Source organism: Pyrgilauda ruficollis, unplaced genomic scaffold (assembly GCF_017590135.1).
Source record: "Pyrgilauda ruficollis isolate IOZ18807 unplaced genomic scaffold, ASM1759013v1 scaffold23, whole genome shotgun sequence".
NCBI lineage: Eukaryota > Metazoa > Chordata > Aves > Passeriformes > Passeridae > Pyrgilauda > Pyrgilauda ruficollis.
The window spans coordinates 14,645,146-14,667,878 of NW_024522539.1; the positions used below are offsets into that span (position 1 = coordinate 14,645,146).

At 39.8% G+C, this 22,733-nt stretch overlaps 1 protein-coding gene across 4 annotated transcripts in view; it reads right to left on the bottom strand.

Annotated features, from left to right (window-relative positions):
• OTUD7A (OTU deubiquitinase 7A) overlaps nt 1-22,733 on the bottom strand; it is a 98,984-nt gene that overhangs the window by 15,915 nt on the left and 60,336 nt on the right. For all 4 annotated transcript variants that reach the window (XM_041469219.1, XM_041469220.1, XM_041469216.1 and 1 more), the window contains 6 exons: nt 20,598-20,752; nt 19,242-19,396; nt 8,869-9,051; nt 6,720-6,938; nt 1,489-1,590; nt 57-184 (listed from right to left, as the gene is read on the bottom strand). In XM_041469219.1, the coding sequence (XP_041325153.1) occupies nt 57-184; nt 1,489-1,590; nt 6,720-6,938; nt 8,869-9,051; nt 19,242-19,326 (717 nt within the window). In that variant the 5' untranslated portion in view covers nt 19,327-19,396; nt 20,598-20,752. The remainder of the gene's footprint in view (nt 1-56; nt 185-1,488; nt 1,591-6,719; nt 6,939-8,868; nt 9,052-19,241; nt 19,397-20,597; nt 20,753-22,733) is intronic.

The following is a 22,733-nucleotide window of genomic DNA, read 5'->3' on the forward strand; positions in this document are numbered from 1 at the left end:
AAGAATGCTTGTAACCCTAAATGATATTAACAAGGCTGTCTTTGAACCATACAGACCTCCTTATTCTGCTGAGTCTGTTGCCATCTCCATCTTCTTTTCAGTGCTTCCCTTTCAGCTCCACTTCTCATCATAGTATAGAGAGCTTTCCGTAACACAAGGTCCCGGTCGTGAAATCCCCACATCCCTAAGGCAGCACAAGACATCCAGTTTTAAAGAAGCTACAGTGAAAGAGAAATACATAACTGAAGATTCTCCCTGGCTAATAATTCACCCCCTATTTTTAAGATTTCCAAAAGAGTAATCGCAAATAAACTAATGAGCAACACGAGTTCTAACACAATTTAAACTTTGATTAGGAACAACCAAGGATATGAGCTGGTTCAGTGTTTGCTTGCAGGCAACTCCAGCTTTGCTGCAAACCATGGAATATTCAGTGCTCAGGTTGGTTTTAGCTGCAGTTGCCAGCAGGCACAAGGATGTTAATGAGCACTGCAGGCACCCCTTGGAATCACAGACGGTGCCGGCCCCCAAAGGCTCCGGCTCTTACACAGCAGGAAATTTCCTCTGGTTTCAAAATGAAGAGAAAAGCATTCAAGATGATAGAAAGTCTAAAAATACCACCAGCCACAGGCTTTCAAGTTCATTTTATATAATGAAACATCTTTATATGGTTGGGGATAGTAATCTACACCAAAAGAAAGCAGAGCTGTCCCCAGTCCTGGGCCTACAGACAGCCATGTTTCAGTCACTACATTGTCAGCTGCTGAGTTCAGGTCAAAATACTCCAAACATTTACAGTAATTAACATACAAAATTAAGTAAAGATAAAAGGATCCTTGGAAACAGCAAAAACTTTTTCCTTACTACATCTTTCAACGAGAGGAGTCTCTTCAAAATATTAAAAAAACCCTGTGTTTTTAAAAATCACTATTTGGAGTACTTCTGTGGAAGATTTTAGCAGTTGCAAAAAATCTAACTTTCCTCATAAATAGGTTAGGATGTAGAAAGCACAAAGACCTTCAGCTTCACAGCTTTCTAATGATTTGCGGAAAGGCTTAAAAAATCTTGTGTAAACAATTAATTCATCAATTGGAAATTATTTCAATTCACCCCAAATGCTGTTTCACATATGCTTAAACTCTACAAGGAACTAACAGAGATTGACAATGCATTCTTGAAACAGCACAAAACTGTTTCTAGAAAATCAAGAGAATTAATGAATTTCCTTACACATAATGAGGACAATCCAACAAAAGCACCTGGAATTTGTCTGTTCCAGACCTGTTACGCTAGGAACACAAAAAATATAAGGAAAATACAGATCCCTGGTGTTTGTGATACATGGGTTTGGATACTGTTCCAGTTATACTTTTATATCCTGAGAAACCTTTTCCTTTCCTGCTTTAGTTCCCTACACAACACTACAGTGAAATGTGAAGAGCAGTGAATATTTCTGGCAGGAGGTTTCCTGCCCAGACTGCCCCTTACCTAGAGAGGCAGCATGCAGGAGGCAGTTTCCATCACCCGTTGTGGCCAGGGGCAGCAGGCGCTTGCAGCTGGTGCACACCGTGGACCACCAATTGAGGCGTCCTGGAAAGGAAACACTGGTTACAGGGGGAGAGGAACCAGGAACAGGAGCAGTGCTCTGGGCAGGTAAACACAGAGCAGCAGGGGGAACCATGAGCACCCTCTTTACCAAATAAGCTTAAATGTATTGCTAGAAGTCAAAACTGAGAAGATTAGAAATGAGGCAGATAAACTGTTCTCTACATGGATCTAGAAAAGAAAAGAGCACCTTTAATTAATTAGCATCTTCCAGTCTCATATGCTGCATCCAGTGATGGATTTCCAAGGAGTTTATTGCCTTAATACCATTATGAGTCTTGCTGTCAGTTCCCAAACATAATCGACATTGGCCTCCCACACGCACATGACAGATTACATTAAGGTAATAAAGAATTATTCTTTTGTCTACAGACAAAAGCAATATGTATGTGGTAATCAAGATATGTTACTATAAAGGTAAGTTTATTAAGTAAATTATTTCAATCAGATGGATTGCTTCAACAGCTGATTCTCCTTTCATTTCCCATAGTGTAAATCATTATTAGATCTACTAAAACCAACAGCTACGCTACCAGAGAATTAAAATGACACCAAAGCATAGCCCGAGGTGCAGTATAGAATGTGACCTTTCTCTTTTGGGAGTACTTACAGAATCACTTATCCATCATTGTTATGCCAAACATGTTTTACAGATTGTAAACCAGAGATGGGTTCTGGAAAAGCCTGGCAAAAGGACACCTATTCGATGAAGAAATAAGTCATAAAGACTATCACTGCCCAAGCCCACACTAAAAGTAGGTAATTCCTGGCACACGGGTTGCCATGTGGTAGCAAACTGGAGTGTTAAGTCTTGGTTAAAAGGTCATGGGAGCACTTCTAATGGAAAGAAAGCAAATGGGAGTAATTGTGTAGCATCTCTGGGGATGAGGAAGAGCAGATGATTAACAGGGATGAGTAGAGCTGGTACATTTCCCAAGACTTGCAGGTCTGTGGGTAATGCACAAGTGAATAATTGAATGAATAATGCAATAGGCAGACTTTTTCTCCCCCAGTTTCTTGATTGGGAAGCTGGGAATAAATAGGATCTATATATATGTACAGGCAGTCTTGCACTTAAGGTTAAACCCCAAAACAGGAGGAAGTTCAAACAACAAATAAACGCCTCTCCATTAATAAGTTTTCATTACAAAATCATAGTGAAGTTTATTTGTAACTACAGATAATACACATTAGGGAAAAAATAGTGTAGCAGTATTTATTATGCACCCCAGTAATTTGTTCTGGGTACTAAGAAAAATGAAATTAAATTGCAATTGGTCCAAATGGGTTAAGAGTACCACACTGTAAAGATGCATAGCAGATCAATAAGCACATCTTGTAATCCTCAAATTATTTTAGCAGCTGGTTTGTAAATGCACTACACCTCAGACTAAGCTTACTGCGTTCTAAATTAAATATGCAATAAAGAAGCTTAATTTAAAGCACTATTAGACAGTCTTTGGAAAGAACAAGATAATTTTTAGCAACTCCTGCATCTGTGAAATAACAACTTGCCACCTGTTTTTAGCAGAACGTTTTGGTGGGATCATATTCAGCAATAAATTGCACCAAGGTGCTGTGTGCAAAGCCTAGTTAGAATACCTAAAAACAGACAGACCTTAGGTGGGACTTCAGGAAATAATGAGTGGCATTGCCTTGCAGATTAACTAACATCTATTGGTAAGAAATGTCAAAGTCTGGTGTTTATGAATCTTTTGAGTAACAGGAGGTTTTTATAAAAGTGATCTTCTGTCAAGCGCATCCTGCAAAAAGCGTTTGCGGCTTGGTTAACATCACAAAGCTTATGCCTGACTGAAAAAATAGCAGGTATGGGTTTATTATTGGATTATAACAAAAAAGTGGTGCATTTTCATTTTTCAAATCTAGTAGTTATAGTGGGTTCTTTTAGGGAAAAACCAGGAAAATTAAGCTTAGATGAAAATTGAGATCAAACATCTCCACAATTTTGGTGGATTGGTTTGGGAGACATGAAGCCCAGGCTTAACAGCATATTGCTACTTACAGTTCTTGGACTGTCATAAGGTATACTTGGACCATTTGTATTGAATTATATTTCTCCACTGCAGTAGAATTGTTTTTTCTTTCAATTAAAAACACTGTTAACAGCATATTACTACTTACAGTTCTTGGACTGTCATAAGGTATACTTGGACCATTTGTATTGAATTATATTTCTCCACTGCAGAATTGTTTTTTCTTTCAGTTAAAAACACTGTTAGTCCAGCCATTCCTCTGCCTGTACTGTTTTTTAAAACACACTACTTCAGCACCGCAGAAGTTTTCATAACATCTCCTTTTGTGTCAACCCACACATTAACAACACACAGGGGAGCACATGTCTACAATGAAAATCAACTTGCTGCAGCAAAATATTTAAAGTTATAAAATTGCTTCCACACAGACTTCATTTAGTGTTATCAGTACCTCGAGCCATCCTCTGTTGAAGAACCACAGCAATTCCTGCCAGAGCTCACAGAGATCAGTCTGCCCATTACTCAGGAGCTGACCTCATTCCAATTCTGGCAATAATCAACAGCTGAGTTTACAAGATGGACAAAACCTCAAAACGTTTTTATGAATGTGATGCATTCTATCCTTTCAGAGGAATATTTGGAAAGCAATCATATTAAGGAGTAAACAATACACTGCAGCAGTGGGAAGTAAGTAAATCACACTGCCTTTGTCAGGGCCTTTCCTTTATCATCTCACAGCACTTTGCAGTAAATTGGGAATTTTGTTCTGAGTTTTCATACAGATAGGATGTAACCAGGACATGATGTCACATATAGATGTCAAGCTAGCAAGAGTTTAAGCATATAAAAAAAGAACATAAAAACCTCACAGGCTTTTACAGACACCCAGCTCATATGGCCACTTCAGAACCCGTGTGACACTGTTAGGGGCAATTCTGTTCTCCCAGTCCAGGTTTTGGGAGTAGTAAGCTGTTAGTCCCTAGCAAATTTCCTCTTCCTATGCCTAATCAGATCCTTTTCTATTTCTTTTATCTTGAAATTCATGGTATTATACCCAAGCACACTCTCCTCTTCCTTTAACAACATCCCCAACCTCACCTACAAAAGCTACTGTTCTTCATGGGTTGGTTTGAAACATATTTTAGGCTCTTTGCAGGGAATGCACCTTGTCTTTTAGGGTTTTTTATGTCATTGACCAAACCATAGTCAAACTGTTGGTAGGAGACAAAATGTCTAATACCATGTGGCTTTCCTATTAATTAATTATCTTCATTTTGTACAACAAATAAAATAGGCAGAAAACTGAATATCTTTACATCTAAAACAAAGACAAAAGGTTAGTTTCTATGAAGCCTTACATTGATTTTCTTAAGTAAACTATTTGATCTGTTTAACTTACTTGAAATAAAGAAGTGTTTCCCAGGAAGTTCCAGGTTATTTGAATGAAATGCTCATGATGTAAACTAAGTCTATGCAGGCTACAGGACACCAGTGATCAAAACCCTGAGTACTTCAAATGGTCAAACCCTCTCCTTTCCAGGGTGCCAGAGGCTCTGGGGATGAAGGCACTTTTCCAGTGTGTGTAAAATTACTGCCCTAATTAATATGAAGAAAATAATAAATTATTTGTTCTAATTTTCAGAGAGGTTTGAGAGAGGAATGCTAAGAGGCAGTAAATTCAATAGTTTCTGCAGCCATTTCAAGTTCAAAGCCAGCCAGCTCTGTATGGATTAAAGGATGTCAGCTCTAATTCACATATTCCCTGAATTTAAGGTCAGAAAGCCTCTGTGATCTTCTAGTTCATACTAGACTCTAAAGGCTGTAATTGCACTGAAGCAGGTAGGTTAACTGTATGGTACTGTACCAAGGTATCTTCTGCTATCCCTATTGAATTAGGAGGGTTTGGCAAAGCTGCCAGAGGAAGAATCATCCTACTTTTCCCTGTCCTGCTCGGGTTAGCTAGTTCTTAGAGAAACTGGATATATTTTCTTCATAGGTGACTTGCAGTTTTCATGCTTCATGGTTGCCTGGTAGAATTCCTACCTTAGTTAACACTGCTAATTCTCCCAGAAAAAGGCCTAAAGGCCTTCTGAACACTGCTTGGGGTTCATAGGTTTTGTTTATTTATCTTTAAGTATGTACTGTTTGAGGCATTTATCTAAGTATCTCTGGCTTTTCAATTACCAAAGCCAAAAAAGAGCACATGAAAACACCTCCTAAGTACTCAGTGGGACACCAGATTAGCAGAGCTCCTGCCTCAAACCAGAGCTGCACTTTATCAGTTTGGGCTCACAGAGGGCACCAGGGCTGGAGAATGAATCCCAAATCAATCCAGTGTTACACAGTAGAGCAATGCACACACAAAAAAAAGCAACTGTCTGTTCCATATTCCACAAGCAACCATGAAATCTGATTTTACAACTCTTTTATATCACCAGGGTTGGGCATTTCACTATACAGATGTGTTCATTTCATGGCTCATTAGCACTCCTGCTGTTTCATAAGGCACCAATACTAATTTTAAATAGATTTTTCCATATCCTTCAAAATTGGCTTAAAACTTTAAACTACTAATAGATGTGAATGAACATTAATTTTAAATATCTACACTTTTTTCCTCATGGCAACACTGAAGTATTGCTTTAAAGTTATGTAGTTTCTCATTACAAAAAAATAATAAATACATAAAATACGTATCTAAAAACTATTTTCTCAAGCTGCAACTGAACTTGAAGATGTTTCCTTTCACAGTCACTGCAATGTAATTTCCTTATAAGAACTGGAAGTACCAACTCCCTCTGACCATCCAGACTCATGTCCTTGTCTATTACATGACTTCCCCACCAGTCCCTTCCTTCCTCTCTCAATTTCTTTGTTTTATTAACTAAATTTGACCATTTTTTTCTATAATGTTTTAAAAGAAACAGAGGATTGGGATATGAGTCATTTGGCAAAGAACACAGTACTTACATTTACTCTCTGGCTTTTATTTCCCAGGCAGGATGTGCAAGCTCTGAACATGAAGCAGGATTAGAAATGCCAACCCAAATGTTGGATTGGCCACCTACTAACACCCACGGTGTCACCCAGCTGCCGACAGACACCTGAGGTGTCACCCACCTGCTTGCTCCAATGCCACCATGGTGGCCTGCTCAATTAAGTCCCGCTCGATGAAGCTCCTGAAGTCCTCGCTGTACACGCTCAGGTCTGGCAGCTGGAATGTGTAGATGGGCATCTCCAAAGGGAACTGCTCATTGCTGCAGTCGTTTGCTACATGTGAGCGAGCAAGGGAGACTATGGCTGAGCTGGCATGGGAAATCCCTCTGGAGAGACGCTTTTCTGTCGAGAAACCAAAAAGCAGTTACAGCCTGTACCACTGCCCAAAAGGCCAGCAATGCCAAGGCTGGTCAATGCACTTTCATTTCACTAGGAATTTGTTCCACATCTTGTTTGCTACCTTTTTCAGGTTATTTCCCTACTGTGAAAGATTGCTCGTTCCTATTACAGGTCCCTTTGGCAAGCCAGAGGAACTTGACTCTCCTTCTAGCAAAAAAGACCAGCAGTAAAAGTAACAAAATATGAAAGATAAATATTCCTATAAAATTTTTCCTTGCTCTATCTTAACCCTAACCCTATCTTAAGTTTTTAAGGATTCATTGGAAGAAAATTTTATTGACAGACAGATGATAATCAGTTAAAGTTTTGAATTCCTAATTAAAGCTTAGTTTAACATAACTTATGACTAATGGTGTTTTTAAGACATCTCAAACTGACTAATGGTTATTAAAAATTAACTTTTTTGCAGTTTGTGAACTTTTATTTCTCTAATGGATCAAAGTCTTTCTAATTCTGAGAGCTAAATTGTACTCCCCAAATTATCCTAAATGGAGGGAGAAGGTAGAAGATTTGATTTTGCATTTGTTTCTTCTCCCTGTACATCTCAGCTAAATCCCCTAAGCAGGGACACTGAAGTGCAGGGCATCACCTCCATGTGGCATCCCCTGCTGCCACTCCATCACCCCTCCCAGCACAGCCCAGCCCTCCCCTGCTGGCCGCATTCTCCCCTCCTTTCTACAAACCAAGGCGCTCCTTTCCCTTCTCTGCTCCTCCCTGAACGCCCCTAGGTTCACCTGTCAGTCAGAGGTGGCTCTCTGACCAGGAGATCCTCAGCTACACATTGAGTTGGCAGCCAAATTCCTGTCAGTCCAGGTGGTCAAAGCCAGACGTGCCTCACACTACCTACTGCACCTACTAAACATCAGATGGACATTTCAGTGCAAACTGTATCCCAAAGAGGCTGAAGGGACATGGTTTGATCAACTGTGCTGCTCTTCCTCCTTGTATTTGTATTCAGTGCTTTAAGGAGTCTTAAGAAGCACCACAGTTCCTTTTCTTCTGATGGAAGTCAGCGACTTTTAGAAAGCTTTACTGAAACTCGTAAGTACTGATGCTATTTCCTGTTTAATACAAGGGAAGAGCCAGCAGGGGAAGGGAAACCCTTCTGTTCCTTTTAATGGCTGCACAGAAAGACATCACCAGGCTACTGCTCTACCTGCCTACATGACAAGCTGTCAGACCTGCAGATTTATTTTGGTGCAAACTACAGCTTCTTGAGAAATTCATAGAAAAAAATTGCAACTCAATAGTGAGAGAGAGAGAGATCTGAAATAAAACCCATAAGAGGTCTGCAAACAAAAAAGCAAATTCTAATGCTGATCATCTTGTACTGGAAATTAAGTGTTAGAGGTAGCTGACTAATTTTTCTTAAGGTTTCAATTTCTATTCAGCAGGGGATAGGAGGCAGTTTCTGTGAAACTATAAAAGAATGACATTTTAAAGCTGAAAGTTATTCATAGCCTGCATACACCCTATTCACACACTGTGAGTAAGAATGCAAAGAGTGAAATACAGATTTTTAAACCTTTTTGTTTGTTTGTTTCAATAAGCATAGAAAACTATATACAAGAGTAGTCTGTGACACCCTCTAATTAACTCCTTTCATGAGTACCACAGGACTGCTTGGGACAACATATTTTACTTTAATCACCCATTAAAAAAAAACAACTTGCAGAACTGAGGCAGAGCTCACAACCACCAAAACATGAAAAATAGGGTCTAGCAGCAGCTCTGAGCCCCGTGACAATGACACAGCTCACACGCTGCTGGCACATGGCCTCCCACTCTCTGCAAGAGTGGGAGCCAAGCACACTTGCAAGCAGACAGGTTGGAGACCCACCTGTCCCCTGAAACCCCGCAGGGGAGCTCCTACCTTGGGCGATGTCATCCTGCCTTTGCAGGCAGGGCCTCTCAGCCTTGGTCACCTGGGGAGGCTGCTCTGGCTCCTGCTGCTTGTAAAACCTGCCCTCGTTGAACACCTGGGGCAGGTTGGCCGTGTGCACCTGCCGCAGCTGCTCATAGTCATTCAAAGCCGCTGTCAGGTCCCAGTTCTTGCCTGCAAAACAGCAAAGGAACGCTCAGCTCATCTCTGTCTGGGGAGCAGCCACCCCCACCACCCTCCTGGGACACCCCCCCCCAGCCTGTGGCATCCCAACACAGCAGCACTGTGGGAAGAAGTGTCAAAGCCAGCTACCATCCACTGCTCTCCTCTCATCCAAAACCCAAAATCTATGACACTGCATCACAGGAGTGATCAAGGACTTTCCTTGCTCAGATTCCAATCAAATGGCTCCAGAAATTAGCAATTTAGGATGAACTCTAAATCCCACTGAGAGGGAGCAATAATTTGTAATTGTGTGGTTGTATTAATAAAAAATAATAATTAGAAGCAATGATGGAAAGATAAGAGTGCTAGTGTCATAGCCCAAAAGAGCGAGAAACTTTCTTATCTTTCATTAGCAGAACAGCTAAAATGCAAACACAAAATATTTTAGGTCCCTTAATCTCATACATGAGAGAGAACTCACTCTCTTAGAGATTTAAAAAGCCTTTTAGAAAGCAGGTAATAAAGGACAGTGCTCTGTAACAAAACCTGCAGCGAGAGACTCAGCCAGTGTGGTTCCATGTCTGTGAGAGCTACTTGTGGAACCTGTTAGCACAGAATCCTCTAAAGGATTTGCTTCCATCTTCCACTTCAGCATATTGCTCTGACCAGTAACCACAGAATGAAGGCCAATATCCAGAGATGCACAAGTCTGTTTAGTACAGGTGGTGAAACAGGACTTTTAATTTTCAAAAAGCCATGAAAAACAGACTGAGATGTCTGCCTGCTATTTTCAAAATAATCCTGCTAAGTTAAGATACAGAGATGTCTACCATTCTCCAAGTACTCGTTTCTAACTGGAAGATTTAAAATATTGAATAACAAGAGAGACCCTACAAGTTACATGAGACTTTCAGAGCATTCCACAAGCAATTTTCCTGGCAATTCAAAAGTAACCTGATTCTGACTAATACATGATTTATTACACCACAGAAGGTTGTCATTTTATGTACTTTGAGAAGCTACATTACCTGAGCAGCAGTTAAAGATAACTTACTTGCTTACACCAAGGAGATAAGCTAAATATAGTACAAAGCAGTTTTAAACAGATAGAAGAAAGCCTTTTACTGTTACAGTCATATCTGTGAAGAACAAAAACCTAACCAAAGAAGGAAAAAAACCAGCACAAACAGCTGGTACCTACAGGGTTGAGCTAAACTACCTTGGGTTTTGAAGTGCTAACAAAATTCTGAAAGGAGAGTTGGTATCACTGAGCAAGAATGTTATCTAGCTTCTGAGCAGAGTATAATATAAACCACCATGTGAGCCATACAGAATTGCTCTGTAATGCTGTAATTGCCTATTAGAAAGTCTGTAGGACAAAATGTAAATTCAGTGCAAATTGTCAGAGATACTGGAACAAGAACGTCAGCTACTGCCAGCATTTGTTCACTAAAAAGCCCACGTAGAGTGAATGGCTGTAATCCAGTCAGGGCTCTGCTCTACACACTTTACACACATCCCAAGCAAGTTACACAACCCAAACACAGCCATAAATGCATTCCCAAATCCAATCAGTGTTTGGAGTAAGAACTGCTTTTCTTTGGTGCTGGTTTTAAGAGGCACCTCCCACACATTTTTAAATTCTTCTTCTCAACCATAAAAACAATAAAATAAATTAAAACAAAAAAAAAAAGTGAAGGTGACAATATGTATAATTCCAGGAAATGTAGCTTTAAACAAAACATTATTATTCCAGTATTGGCAATGCTACAAACCCAGGGCTATGTGACCCCCAGTAACATCCTGGATTCATTGAGTACAGATCCCTGAGTACCAGACCTGTAGCAGTGGAACACAAACAGCATTTCTCAGGGTATTCCCTGCAGTTCCCCTGCTCAAGATTTTTTCATGTTTAAATTCTGAAGCTGACAAAATCCCAGTGCATGTGCTTGAAGTGGCTGCTGTGTGACAGGGCTTTGACGTATGTAAGAGGAAAGCAGAAAATCAGCAGAGTCACAAAAATCCTGCTGGCCTCAGTTTTAAGCCAAATGCAATCATCTTATATAAAAGTTCTCTCATAAAAATTACATTGAGCCTTCAGAAAGCAGGCTCAGAGTGTGCTGCATTTAAAACTGGATTGCACAGTGGCTCTTGAGTTACATTGTATAGTACATTGCAGCAACTGAACTTCTAATACAGACTTGAAACCTTACAAAAATTAAAATTTCAATCCCTAACACAGAAATATTTTATTTTCCAATCTCTTCATATCCCTGGAGTTCTCCCCATCTCCTGAACAGAAGCAGCAATTCAGTACCAAAGCCCTTAACTTCAGAAAACCGACACAGGAAATTATTATTGGACTCACTTTCCCTGAATTTGCTGGAGCCTCCAAGCATTGAAATGCAAGAAAAACATTCAACCAAATTAAAGAACATATTCAGCACCTTTCCATCCCCACGAAATAGTGTTTTTGAAAATCAGCCACCCTCAATAACCAGCATAAGTGTTCCCAGCTACCCTCTCCACTGGAAAGATGGGAGGTTTCCCCCTTTGCCCCTCCTCGTTTGGTCTACACTTTCACAAGTAAATACAAACAAAAAACGTCTTGTTTTCCCCACCTCCCATAAAAAAAAAAGAGAGGAGAATTCATCAGTTTGGGAGAATTAGCAAAGAAAAATACTAAGTGAAAGTAAAGGAAACTGGAGGCAGCAAAGACAAAGAGAGAAAAGAGAACAAAATGAAGGGTTTTATGAAAAACTCTGAGAGAAGAAATACAAATAGGTACAAAAATTTAATGCAATGCAAAATAAATTTTAAAAAATTAACAAATCTAATAAAAAATATGATGTAATTTGGGCAAAAGGAATAGACTGCAGAAACAAGAGGCAAGCTGGGAACCAATCAGGAAAATTATTAAATTCATAAATGTCCAGAGTAGATGATCTGAACAAGGATTTCTATCAGTGTGACAAGTAGGTGAGAAAGTTTCAGCTGCAAGGTACTGAGGAAATTAGTGGGGCTTGTGGTTGTGGAGATTAACAGAACTAACACTGCCTATCTCTCCTCCTTTAAACATTGCATACTAAAAGATTTTAAATTTCTAAAACTGTATCTTATTACATCACAAACCAAGTTTTGAGAGACAAAAACCCCCTGAGTTATGCTTGGTTGGAAATTACAAAAAAAAATTCATATAATATGGAAAACAAACACATCCTCCCACCCAAAGCTTACAGGGCAGGTCCCTCCTTCCAGTCCTGCCCCTTGTCCAACAAGTGGCATTGGCCCCCTGGTTTGGGACAGACTGCAGAGTCCCTCTGGTCCCTAGAGAAAGGAAAGAGGAAGTTTTCTCCTAAATTCTGTTTGTGTGTGTCTCCCATGTTCTTCTCTGACATCTCACAGACCCTGCTCCTCACACAACTCCCTTCTCTGTCACATCTTTTCTTTGCCATCTCCTGCACAGGCACCCAAGAGAAAGGGCCAGTCTTTCCTACCCCCACAGAGCTTATGTCTGAAGGACAAGTAACAGGCAAATAATTTATTTTTCATAATTTCATCAATTAATTTAAGTCAAGTAAAAGCTTTGGTTGTAATTTGACAGAAAAAACCAACACAAGACTATTTCTTAGATTGTCTGCTATTTTCATTTCACTGTTACTTATCTGATGCACTCTGTTCACTGACTGCTTCTTTGTTTATATGACATATTGTATTTAAAAAGGCATTTCAGAGGCCTAACAACATTATTTCAGTGCATACAATCACATCGGATAAGCCACTGGCAGCTCTGGATCAGTAACAATTTGATTGCCCCAAACCAGTACCAACACAGCAGATTTGCAGGAAAGCCTTCCAGTTTCAAATGGCCACAGAACATCAGTCAGCAAAAAAGCTGGAGAAGCACAAAGTTGGTTAGAAAACACAGGTAGTGAAATCATTATCGGGGTGCTGGAACCAAATCAACTCACTGACTGAACAGAGAGAACACTCTTACTGAGCAACTGCTTCCTGAACAGCTCATGTGCTATGTGACTCAGCAGGTGTGCAATTTAACAACACTCAAAGGTCTCTGCTTTGAAACCAAGTCCTTCTTGTTTGGAGGAAAAACAACAAAACACTTTTTTTTAAAAAAAAAGAAAAAAAAAAAGTGCAGCTGAGTAAGGAATAGAAGATACACTGTGGCTGAAGGCTGGTACTGATGTGTTAGTGTCAGAGATAGCAGACACCTACATAAAAGGGAAATTCAAAAATAAACACAGCTACACTGTGAAGTTTCTGCCCTAAATAATGGTTCCTTGAATAACAACAGGAGGCATCATGAGCCTGAAGAACAAGCAAAGATTTAGATAAAACAATATATGGTTTAAGTAGCCACTTACCCTCACAATAGATTAGCAGAGGGTTAACAAACAAGGTGCTAAAGAACAGCACAACTAGGATTCACCTTAGAAGCATTGATAACATCATAGACTCAAAGAATGGTTTAGGTTGGAAGGGACCTCAAACATCATTTCATTTCAACCCCCTGCTATGGGCAGGGGCACCTTCCACTGTTCCAAACTGCTCCAAGCCTCATCCAACCCGGCCTGGGACTCTTCCAGGAATGGGGCAGCCACAGCTTGCCTGGACAACCTGTGCCAGGGCCTCACCACCCTCACAGGCAAGAGTTTCTTCCCAACATCTAATGTAACCCTGTCCTCTTTAGTTTGAAGCCATTCCCTTGTGTTATCACTCGTGCTCTTGTCAAAAGTCCCTCTCCAGCTCTCTGGGAGCCCTTTTAGGTATTGGAAGGTGCTCTAAGGTCTTCCCAGAGCCTTCTCTTCCCCAACAGCCCAAGGGTGTCATAGCAAAGGTGCTCCAGTCCTCTGGGCACCTTCATGGCCTCCTCTGGACATGTCCTGAGAGGTCCATTGGGGGAGCAAAGCTGGATGCATCACTCCAGCTGGGGGTGTCACAAGGGCATTCTCCAGTGCTGTAAACCCCAGAGCAACATGATATTCTTTAGTCTTTGTTTTTTTTTGGTTTTTTTTTCCTTTGTATTGCTAAAACATTATAGCTTAGTGGGGTTGTAATAGTTAATAAATCTGTTGTCTTTCACTTCTTAAATCAGGTATAATGAAAACCAAGAGGATTTTATCATTAATTAGTAGGAAAAGCAAACATGCAACTATTACACAGTTCCCTCCCCCCCTCCAAGCTTTCAAATATCCACCTACTCCAATATGTTAAAAGAACATTTGAAAGGTCACCAAAATTCCTGATTTAATGATAAATAAAATGCTGGAAAGGATGCAATTTGAGATGTGGAACTAGGAAAGATCTAAACAGTGGGAACCACAATGAAAGGCAACCTGCAGCACCAATCTGTATAGACAGGACTTCAGCAGAAGAAATGGTCAAAGGGACATGAAACACTGCCTAGAGTGAAACAGGACCAATACCGGGATCAGCCGCTATGGGACAACATCAACTGAATGGGCAACAAGTTAACTTTCAGTAAGAGAAGAATCATATGAGGAAGGCACTCAGCATCAAGAAAGTATCTATAAAATGCACTGTAAGTGCAACATGAAGGCAACACAGAAACACCCCAGGCTAATGCAAAGTCTGTTCTTACAAACCAACTGCTAATAAAGCAATCAAGTTCAGTTTAAACACAGGCACTGCTTCCTCTTTGGCATGAAGTAGATTAACAAATATTTAGAGGCAAAAGGTAAGAAGAACTTCAACTTTTTTCTCCTTCTGAAAATCTAATACACAAAATTAGGATAAAATTAGACCCTGTGCTTTAAAACGAGATTTCATTTTGGTCCATGTTCTCAAAGGAAAATAATACAGCAAGGCCATTTTGTTAGCACATGCCTCATTTTCTGCTAGAATGCAAAGTCACTCCAAACTGAACAGGCAGCTGGAAATTACAGTTTTGCTCCCTGTTTAAAGAGACATTGGTAGCAGCTCAGCTTCCTCTTCCCAATGCCAAGCCTTCCACAAGAGAACTAAAAAAGGAATCATCTGAGGGAGAGGAGAATAAGAGACTATTTTTGGGGAGTTAGTTTTGTACACTCAATCACATGACAGCACTGTAAATGTCTCTCTCCCTCTCTATAAATTACATGCTTTTTTTGAATTCTGCTTGTATACATTGTTCTTTGAGGAGATGTCTCGGTGCTGCAGTTCTGTCTTGTTCCATGGGGTCAGTCACCTTTCCTGCTCACATTTCATGACTGGAAAGCCAATGTCCCAGTTCCTGAGTTCATGTTCAGCTATATATCCTTCAATTAAGTGCTGTTTGAAGCTGGAAATAGACAGCAGTTATTTTTATATAATGGTGAAACGCCACATCATTTATTTAAATAAATGAAACCATTTATACAAGTCAAAGGGCAACTTTTCAGTTAAATATATTATTTCTGAATCAATTTGTATTACTATTATTTCATAAATTCTGCAATACCTGATGATTGCCTACACTGTTGGCATTTTAAAGTATTTAATCCTATGTCTTCCCCCTCCATTCCAGGGGTCACTGCCTGCACACCTGCTGCTCCCTGAAAACTGAGCTGCTTTCTCCTGATTCATCAGTGATCTCTGAGTTCATCCACACCTACAGCCCTGACACTGTGAACCACATACAGTACAACTTGTTTTAAAGATTAAACTATTTTCTGTAATGGTTTTCTTTCTGCCTTAGGCCACATTTTAAACAGACTATACATAAACAGTATTACTGTTACCCTATGTGTGAGAGAACCAAGATGCCAGCCCAGACCATCCAGGAGGGAAAGGGACGTGCCCTCCTTATTCCTGGACACTGGGGAAATTGGAGCTCACACAGCTGAAGAGAAATCAATTCTCTACCATGCAGAGCACTCAGTTTATGCTTAAGAAGATTCCCAAAGCTGAGTGAGCCAAAGGAGTTTTCCCAGTGACTAGAAGGTGCCTTGCACACAGAGGTGACATCTGGAGAGTCTTGCAGCTGATTTCCTGTTTCCCTGTGACACCAGGCTGATCCATTTCTGAATTTACTCCTGGCCAAAGCAGGGATACACATGGCTGTCAGTATGGGCTTTTTCAAATTATTTTGCTGAGATTGCTGTTTCTGTCACCTGGGTGACATTTATTGTCAAATTTCTCTGTCAACATTAACCACTCAATTGAGGGGATTTTTTTAGGCTGTTTTTACAGAAATCAGCAAAGGCTGAGAATGAAAGGCAGAAAAGGCAGACCCAGTGAAGGTTCAAAAAATATAATTTCTACTTTTCATCACCTCATATACACAAGAATGCTTTCAGTTTTTAAGAGCACATAAACAAGGTAAAAATCTTGGGAAGTGGCAAACAGCATCTCAGAGATAGGAAATTAAACATGAAAGATTCAGTAAGTAATCATCCAAAACTGAAAGCAAAGTAAGCAAAGTTAGAAAATGACATTTCTGAGGAACAAATGCTTAGCATGTGTGTATAAGCCACTAACACAGAATTGGTATAGCTAATGATACATAATTGAAATGTAGGAATATTAATTTAAAATTAATTTGAAATAGCTGTAAGCATCTTAATAAATATGGAAGTCCAATATTAGACTTTTATACCATTTATATGGTATATTAGACTTTTATACCTTTTATACCAGCCATGAAAATGTTATACAACTATTTTTTTAAATCTCTTTGCCTCTTCATTTCAAAAGTAGAATGGACACTTTCTGAAAGATTCATGTCAAGCACAACCAGCAGAATGTTTTCTGAGATAAAGAGACAAGCAGCTGTGCTCAATATAAAGCTCAGCAGAAGAAAACTGCAGGGATTTTACCAGCAGGATAGGCAGAGTATAGAAACATCAAGTGAGCCAACATTTAGGGCAGCTTCTGGCAATGTAGAAAATCTATACGCAATGTATAGATTTTTTAGCTATTTGCACAACAGTCAGTGTGTGTTTAACTCACCCACTTGCTGCCAGGACGAACAATACATATTGTGCACAACTATGCTGTGGATGTAGCAGAACACAATCAAAGCAAAACAATTAATATGTTAAAATAATTGGATAAGGAAGCAGAAATTGGTATCCTTGAATATCTACAGGAAATTGAAGACATTTCCCCCAAGGATGAACAAAAAGAAACAGCAATGACTCTGAAAAGGAGGTGTTACTCCATAGGAGCACACTGTGAAAATCCAGTCTGAGCCAGTTATAAAAATAGAATTTTTGAGTGGGTCAGAAAGAGCAAAGGGCTAAGGGATCATAAAAGATCTGACCAAAACTTGTGGTTCCATGGAAATGAGGCTCTACACAAGCTTATTTTGGCTCCAAGTTCACTGTGACCGTCCTTTTTAGGGGTATGATCAACCAAACCTTGAAAATTTTGGGAAATGTTTGTGTATACCTGTTTTTGAAGTTTGATTGTAACAATGGGCAGCATCATTCCAAGGCCAGGTACAAGGCATCGGCACCATGGGGTGGAGTGAGGGGGTTGCTCTTCTGAATATTGTTTATATTATTGTTAAGAAGCTACTCTATGGGTTTCAGTGCTGCTCACAGAGAATGGACACACTGTGATAGTCAAAATGCTGTGAGGGTGGCAGTCCCTGTCGTGTCTTTTTTAAACAAATGAGAAACCACACCATCAATTACTGCCTCCCAGCACAAGATATGACCAGTGCTAGAAGTTGTTACATCAACTGTAACTATGGCCACAAGTGCTGAAATGGTTGTCTGAGCACATCTTGTTCAGAACTAGCAACAAGGCCTTTTACTTTGAGAAATTCGTGTGTAGGAGGAAATTATTTGGGGCAGATGCATATGTCTATCAGAATAATTAGACTGTTTATTGTTTATTTCTTTGTTAATATGTTCGATGTGAATCTATTCATCTACAGAAATGAGAAGTATAACACCGAGAAACTCTATTAGATATTTATTTGAAAGCATTGCTCTTTATAGAAAGGAAAAAAAGGTAAGTAACTCTCTTCTGAAAGACCTCTGATATGTAGGAACCCTTTGAAATTTTGGCAATGCTCTATCAGCACAATATCTGACAATCTGTCCTGACATAGCTGAGAAAAATCTTCTCATGTTCTTTTTCTAAAGGACCATCAGACTAAGACAGACTCTAGGTGAGAATGACAGGTTGATCAAATCAGTCAGACAAAACAGAGGGCTCTTAAATATAGCAAGCCTATGTTAATATTCCTTGCTAGGCATTCCAAGGTTTTATTTCATGCATTAGATGACTTGGGAAATGCTGCAGAATTGTGTGCATCTCTGTGTTAATAATCTATCATGTCTTATTACTGAAAAGCCCAGAGTAAAGGAAGAACCTAGCACAAAATATAAAACTTTCAGCGTACATAAAGTGAAGCAGCTCTTGCAAAAAGGACATACATAACACAAGGTGTAATTTTACATCTGCTGTAGCTGTTCAGTTACTTTGATTTAACACAATTTCTTCGAGCACATTAAGATAAAAAAAATAAAGCAAACCCCATACTTCTCAGGGAGTAAGTTCAGTATGGAAGTTTCAAGCCCACAGAACCACCTTGCAATTTGCAGATATCATCTACTCATTTCCAACTTTCCCATCTTCACAATTATTGTTAGCCCACACAAGAAGAAATGAACAAACCCAACTACTATGAAATACTCTCAAATATCAATGGTGTCTTTCCACATTTAAGCCTACAAACCTAAAACAACTAAAACAAAATTAATAAATAGACAAGTTATTTTTCTGTTACAGCTTCTTAGTTGTTTTTCAACCTAGTCACTTGGCTCCCATGCTGTGAAGTTCAGGTATGCATATTACCACTGGGACCCAAAAATATCTCTGGTGTCTCTATCACTGTATAGTAAATCCCTTTCAGACTAAATAGAGTGACCTGAGAAACTTCTACAACTACTTTCAGGCAGCTGAATATGAAAATTCCGCTAGTCTCCTCCCCTCTCTCACTGGCACATAAACATATAGGGCTTGACTCTTAGTAACTTCAAACACAGCAATCTAATACTAAGAAGGTTTTAAGAGTTTTGTTAAAAACACCTGCCTTAGTATAATCTAGGGTCAGTTTATTACAAGAGTTGTCTTGGTAAAAATACCAAGAAATATCTGTTTCCTTAGGCCAGAGCTCTCTTATTATGACTGGTTCTTGGTTTAAGCAAGCAGTGAGCACAGGAAATGATTGGGTCCAAGAAGTTTACCTTCTAGTAAGTCTCTTGCCAGACCTGGTTCTGCCCCTGTGGACCGAACAAAGTCTGACAGGACTGCATCCATATCAAGAGTCATGTGATCATTCAGAGGTGCTGCCAGACATGCAGCAGCAGTTGGACTCACTGGCTGGCTAAAATGTCTCCATCTGCCAAGGAGAAGAAGAAAATGGTTTAGAATATACTCCCAGGTGACATAAACCACATTTTTCATCTATTCCCTAAACAAGATACTGGCTGGCTAAAATGTCTCCATCTGCCAAGGAGAAGAAGAAAAATGGTTTAGAATATACTCCCCGGTGACATAAACCATATTTTTCATCTATTCCCTAAACAAGACTATTAAAAAAGTTTGTGGCATATTAAAATAAACAGCATTTGTCATCCATCTCTGCCTTAGCCTAGAGCTGCTGGTCACTCACACTGGAAGGTTTTCTCTATCCTAATATTTCATACTTTTGTTGATTTTTCTTATGTGCAGCTCATAAATAGCTTTGCAACTTGACTCCAACTCAGCTAAACATAAGATTGGTTTATTAAAAGCACAATCACCAGATCATTGTCACTGCTTATAAACTGAAGTTTAGAAAGGATTTAAATGTCTAGAGCTCTTTTGCCTTACTAATACCAACACACACAGAGCAGGGCTTAGTATTTGTTCCTTTATTTGCCTTGCCAATACAGCTTCTGTAATTTACAGATTCTCTGCTGTGCTGGGTCTGGCTGGGATGGAGTTAATTTTCTTCTTTTCTTTTCTAGAACTGTGGCTAAACCAATGTTCATAGTAGCTGATATTACAGTAATTTATGAGGTTTCTTTGTTTTATTTCCTTTTATTGCTGACCACTGCTGTAGCTGCTGAACAATTTTCACTGTGTTTATGAGCAGTCCGTGGGGGACAATCTTAGCAGGGTGCTCTCCTGGTGGCACAATCACCCAGGGACCTGTTAGGAAGCAGATCATGATTTGCCCCAAGTGAAATGTGACAATGTCTCACAAGGGAATTTTTCCTGCCAAATCCATAGCCAACAAAAAATATGTCTCCTCTACTGCATTTTGCATCTTCTTTTCATTCCTGAAAACAGAAACCTCCTCCTTCTAGGCAAGGCTCTTTACAAACATAAAATAAAAATTAAAGCAGTCACACAAGAGGAGTTCATGCTAGGCAAGCTATTAAAACAACTGGAATTTAAAACACAGTCATCCTAAATGTATTTCCATACTTCAACCCTGCCTGCACTGCTGCTGAAATGGTGCAAAGCAAAGAAAACAGAAGGAAATTAAACAATACACAAGGTAAGGAAAAGCATATGTTTTACTTTCATGCTGGTATTCACTGGCCAAAGTTTACCTTGAGCTTGAATTGGATTTTTCCTATTGATTCCTCCTCACAGCCTCAGTTGCAACTTTACCTCGTGCCAGGGTAAGGTCTGGCATGGAGATTTTCTATTGGCAGCAGATGATGTTGGTTGGCTCTTGCTTGCACCACAGCTACAGGGAAATAAACTGTGAAGGAAATTGGAATCCAATTAATTTCACTGTCTCCCACATGAAACAGTCCTTTCCTACTTCATGTGTAATTACCTGGTTATACTTAGCCTGAAAATTGAATGCCTTTGCTTTCTTAGACATTGCCTTTTTCTGCAAGTACATATCTCTGCTACAATTCAAACACCATTTACCTTCTGCCTCAGGAGGGTGGGGTCCTTCTCAGCCTCATCCATGGGGACTGGCCACTAAACCCAGCTCAGTCCAACAAACTAAACATTTGTGGGATATAAAATCACAGAACAGAATTGTTACAGTTGGAAGATACTTTTAAGATCAGAGAACCAATGAGGCTTGAAAAGACCTCTGAGATGATCAAATCCAACCCATGACCTGACACCACTTTATCAACTAGACCATGGCAGTAAGCACCACGTCCAGTCCTTTCCTTAAACATCTCCAGGGACTGTGATTCCACCACCTCACTCCGCAGCCCATTCCAATTTTCATCAAGAAATTCCTCCTGATGTCCAACTAAAACCTCCCCTGGGGCACCTTAAAGCCATGTGCTCTTATCCTGTCACTGTTGCCTGGAAGAAGAGAGTGACACCCATCTCTCCACAACCTTCCTTCAGGCCAGAGCAACAAGGTGCCCCTCAGCCCCTTTTTCTCCAGGCTAAACAACTCGAACTCCCTCACAGCTCCTCATCAGACCTGTGCTCCTGGATACCAATTCCACATTTTTCAGGACAAAGGTAGATTACACTGCTGCTAATTCTACCTACTTCCCACTCTTTTGGCCTCTACACTGTACCACTAGCATGTTTCATATCTTTTGTACTATTTATGCAAGTCTATTATTATGTTGGGGCCACATGAGGAGAGCAGGGGAGGTGATCTTTTCCTCTCTATTTAGTCCTGGCAAGACTCATCAGGAATATTATGTCCATTTCTGGATCTGCAACACAAGAATGACATGGACATATTGGAGTGAGTCCAGTGAAGGACCACAAACTGCAGTGGATCACCTCTGTGCAAGGGATACACTTCTATATGGTAATCCTAATGAAAGTGTAGTAACAGAAGGAAAGCTGGAAATATTGAGGAGACTAGTTAAAAAGGAATGCAGATATTTTGCAAAAAGAACTACCTTAATGGATTATGGCCAAATTTGACATCTAAGCTCTGTCTCAACTGAATCTGTTCCAATGCAAATAGAGGACAAAAGTGCTACTTTTATGTTTAACAAACACTCATACATAGACGCACTGTACTCAACAGCACTAATCTGTACAAAAAAGATCACCAGAAACTGAACACAACTAATTTCTTTAGTGAGTACAAGAAAGAATGAAATTAATCTTAGCCAGCAGGATGGAAACATATGGATCAAACTAAAGGAACCTGCCAGAGATGATACAAAGCATTGGTGCATTTCAGACCACCACCAGAAGTGACTCAGTAGTATAATGAGTGTTAATTTAAAACGCACCAGCTGGGCCCTCAAGTACAGTCACTGTGTGGGGGCTGGAGTGCTCATAAGTTTGGGGAGCTGAAGTGTATATCGGCTTGGAGAAGCCAATTCATGAGTTGTCTCAGAATCAGCATTACTTCAGTATTTTCAACAGTAAAAAAAGACATCCTTCTCAGAGCAAAGAATAACACCAATCTCTGCATTTATGATGTCACCATCACCTCAAAATTACCACATAGGATCTACACTCCGGAAGCAGAGAGCAGAGTTGGCAGGATCCTCTCTGCGTGCATTTGAACTAAAACTGGTTTCTTCCCTATGGAAGTCATTTGTTCAGCCCTCTAAAACTTAGATTAAAAAAACCAAACAAAACAAGAACAAAACCCAACAGAAAAAGTCTTAAAATATTATCTTTGCCCGAAAACTGCTATCAGCTGTGAAAACCCACTGAGATGGAAGTGTAAAAAGTAAGCAAAAAAGAAAATAAATTATAAATTCTAAAGAAGGCAGTGACTCAGAAGGCAG